At 55.5% G+C, this 1890-nt stretch overlaps 1 protein-coding gene across 4 annotated transcripts in view; it reads right to left on the minus strand.

Moving 5' to 3' along the window:
- The window catches only part of Sh2b1 (SH2B adaptor protein 1), an 8728-nt gene extending 6844 nt beyond the window's left edge, over positions 1-1884 (minus strand). For 3 of the 4 annotated variants that reach the window (XM_015491212.2, XM_015491213.2, XM_048789734.1), the window contains exon 1: positions 3-1884. In XM_015491212.2, the coding sequence (XP_015346698.1) occupies positions 3-171 (169 nt within the window). In that variant the 5' untranslated portion in view covers positions 172-1884. The other variant, XM_048789733.1, reaches the window with a different exon arrangement.
- Positions 1885-1890: the final 6 nt, after the last annotated feature.

A 1890-nucleotide genomic window follows, 5' to 3' on the forward strand; every position in this document is an offset into this window, starting at 1 on the left:
CAGCGGGGGAGGGGAGGGGGAGGCCCCATCCTCTGGGGAGGGGGCACCATTCATGATGGGCCCCAGGAGGTGGAGAGGGGGAGCCTGTGGGGAGGGGCAACAAAGAGGGAAGCGGCCAGAAGACACGGGGTGAGCGGCAGCAGCTGCAGGAGAAGAGAGAGGTACATACATGGAGTCACTGCAGAGGTGGGACTGGAGGGCATGTCCCACCCCAAGCCAGGGACTCCCTACTCTGGTTCAGACTCCTCAGAGGGCAAAGGTGGAGAGAACCAAACTGCCTCCCTTTCCTCTCCCAGATTTGCATGCTCCCCATGCCCCAGGGTAGTGGCTTCCCGGTGTCTAGCCTGAATCTCTCCTGCTGCCTTTCAGGCCATTCTCCCTGTGTGGGATCCAGGAGCAAGAGGACCATGGAGCACCTTCCTCCACAAAAGACTTTCCCCATCACCATTATCCCTTCTCTAAGATGGATCCTCCACCATCTACCGCACAGTCCTCTTGAGCCATACGAGAGGTTTCCACGGGGTCATCTTACCTTTCCCTGTGAGAGAATTTAATAACCTCTCCAACAGATGAGGAAACCGAAGCTCAGATAACTTTCAGAACTCGGAGTCTACTGTTTTCCCACTGTATAGTCCTTGTCCCCAGAGACTGGCTGGACCAGCCTCAGGGACAGCTCCTTACTACCCCAGCTCTCAGGGGGCCAATGGGGTGCTTAGAGCTTAGAGATCCTGCCTCCTGCACCCTAGGGTCCAGCTCTGAGGAGGGAGTTCACACGTTCAGAACCATGGATGGACAATGAATTCAAACAATTGTTTTGGAAGTTGACTCCAGAGCCCAGCACCTAAGCACTGCATGAAGGAGACTTGGCATGGCTGGCACCCACTTGAGCTCCCCATCAGTCTAGGGGCACAGCAGCAGCACCACCACCAGAGGAAGAGATGGTGGGTTGCGTCAGGGTAAGTCTTTGCTGGCCACAAAACAAAACATCACAGAGCACTGGGTCCTAGGATCTGCCTCCCTTTTCTCTTCCAGGGGAGTGTTCCATGAAGGCTGGTTAGCCTAATGGTTAAGGCCAGGGTTCTGGAGTAAACAGATTACACATCCTCTCTGAGCTGTGAAACAGCTAATGATCTCTACTCCCTACAGTCCTTCGGAAAATGGAATGGAACATGTCAGTGCTTGACACAAAATAAGCAAGTGAGAAATGACTGCCATTACTGCTATTTTTATGAGGGAGAGTCCTGGGGTTCCAAGTTTTTAAAAGAGAAATTGGAGAAAGGAAGAGGCTTCTCAAAAGTCTCACCACTACAAAGTGGCAGAGCTGGTGACGAATTTACAACCCTTGGATCTTTGGTTAGTGCTCCTCCCCCATGCCACACTGGAAATGACTGGCCCCAGGTCTGGGCCAAGGCAGCTCAGGAAAAGTGTCCCTGATCCATCAGCAACCCCACACTCCTGCTCAAATCCACAGCCAGGCTGCAAGTCTGCGACCCTCCCCTTCCTCTATGGCCTAGGCCTTACATACTCAGATGGCCCCCAAAACAGGGACTACTCCAAACCCACGAGAAGCGGCCAGGAGATGCGGGAGTCATGGAGCACAGGGGAACCGAGCCAAGAGGTGCAGACAAAGCAGAGACGGGTCCCCAGCCAGAGGCCACCTCGGCTCCTACAGGCCCACCCAGTCCTCTGCACCAGGCAGAACCAGCCCCCTTTCAGGCCTGCTGACCCTGTGGCTCCTGAGCTGGTGGCTCAGTTTCTCTTCTGCCAAGCAGGACTCAGAAACATTTTCCCGGTGCACCTGCCTCTTGGCTCAGTTCTGACATTTCCCGAAGGGCGGGTGGTGGAGGGTGCAGGCTCCGCTCCCGGCTCGGACCCTCCGGGCCCCGTGGT

This window comes from Marmota marmota, unplaced genomic scaffold (assembly GCF_001458135.2).
Source record: "Marmota marmota marmota unplaced genomic scaffold, marMar, whole genome shotgun sequence".
NCBI classification, from domain to species: domain Eukaryota; kingdom Metazoa; phylum Chordata; class Mammalia; order Rodentia; family Sciuridae; genus Marmota; species Marmota marmota.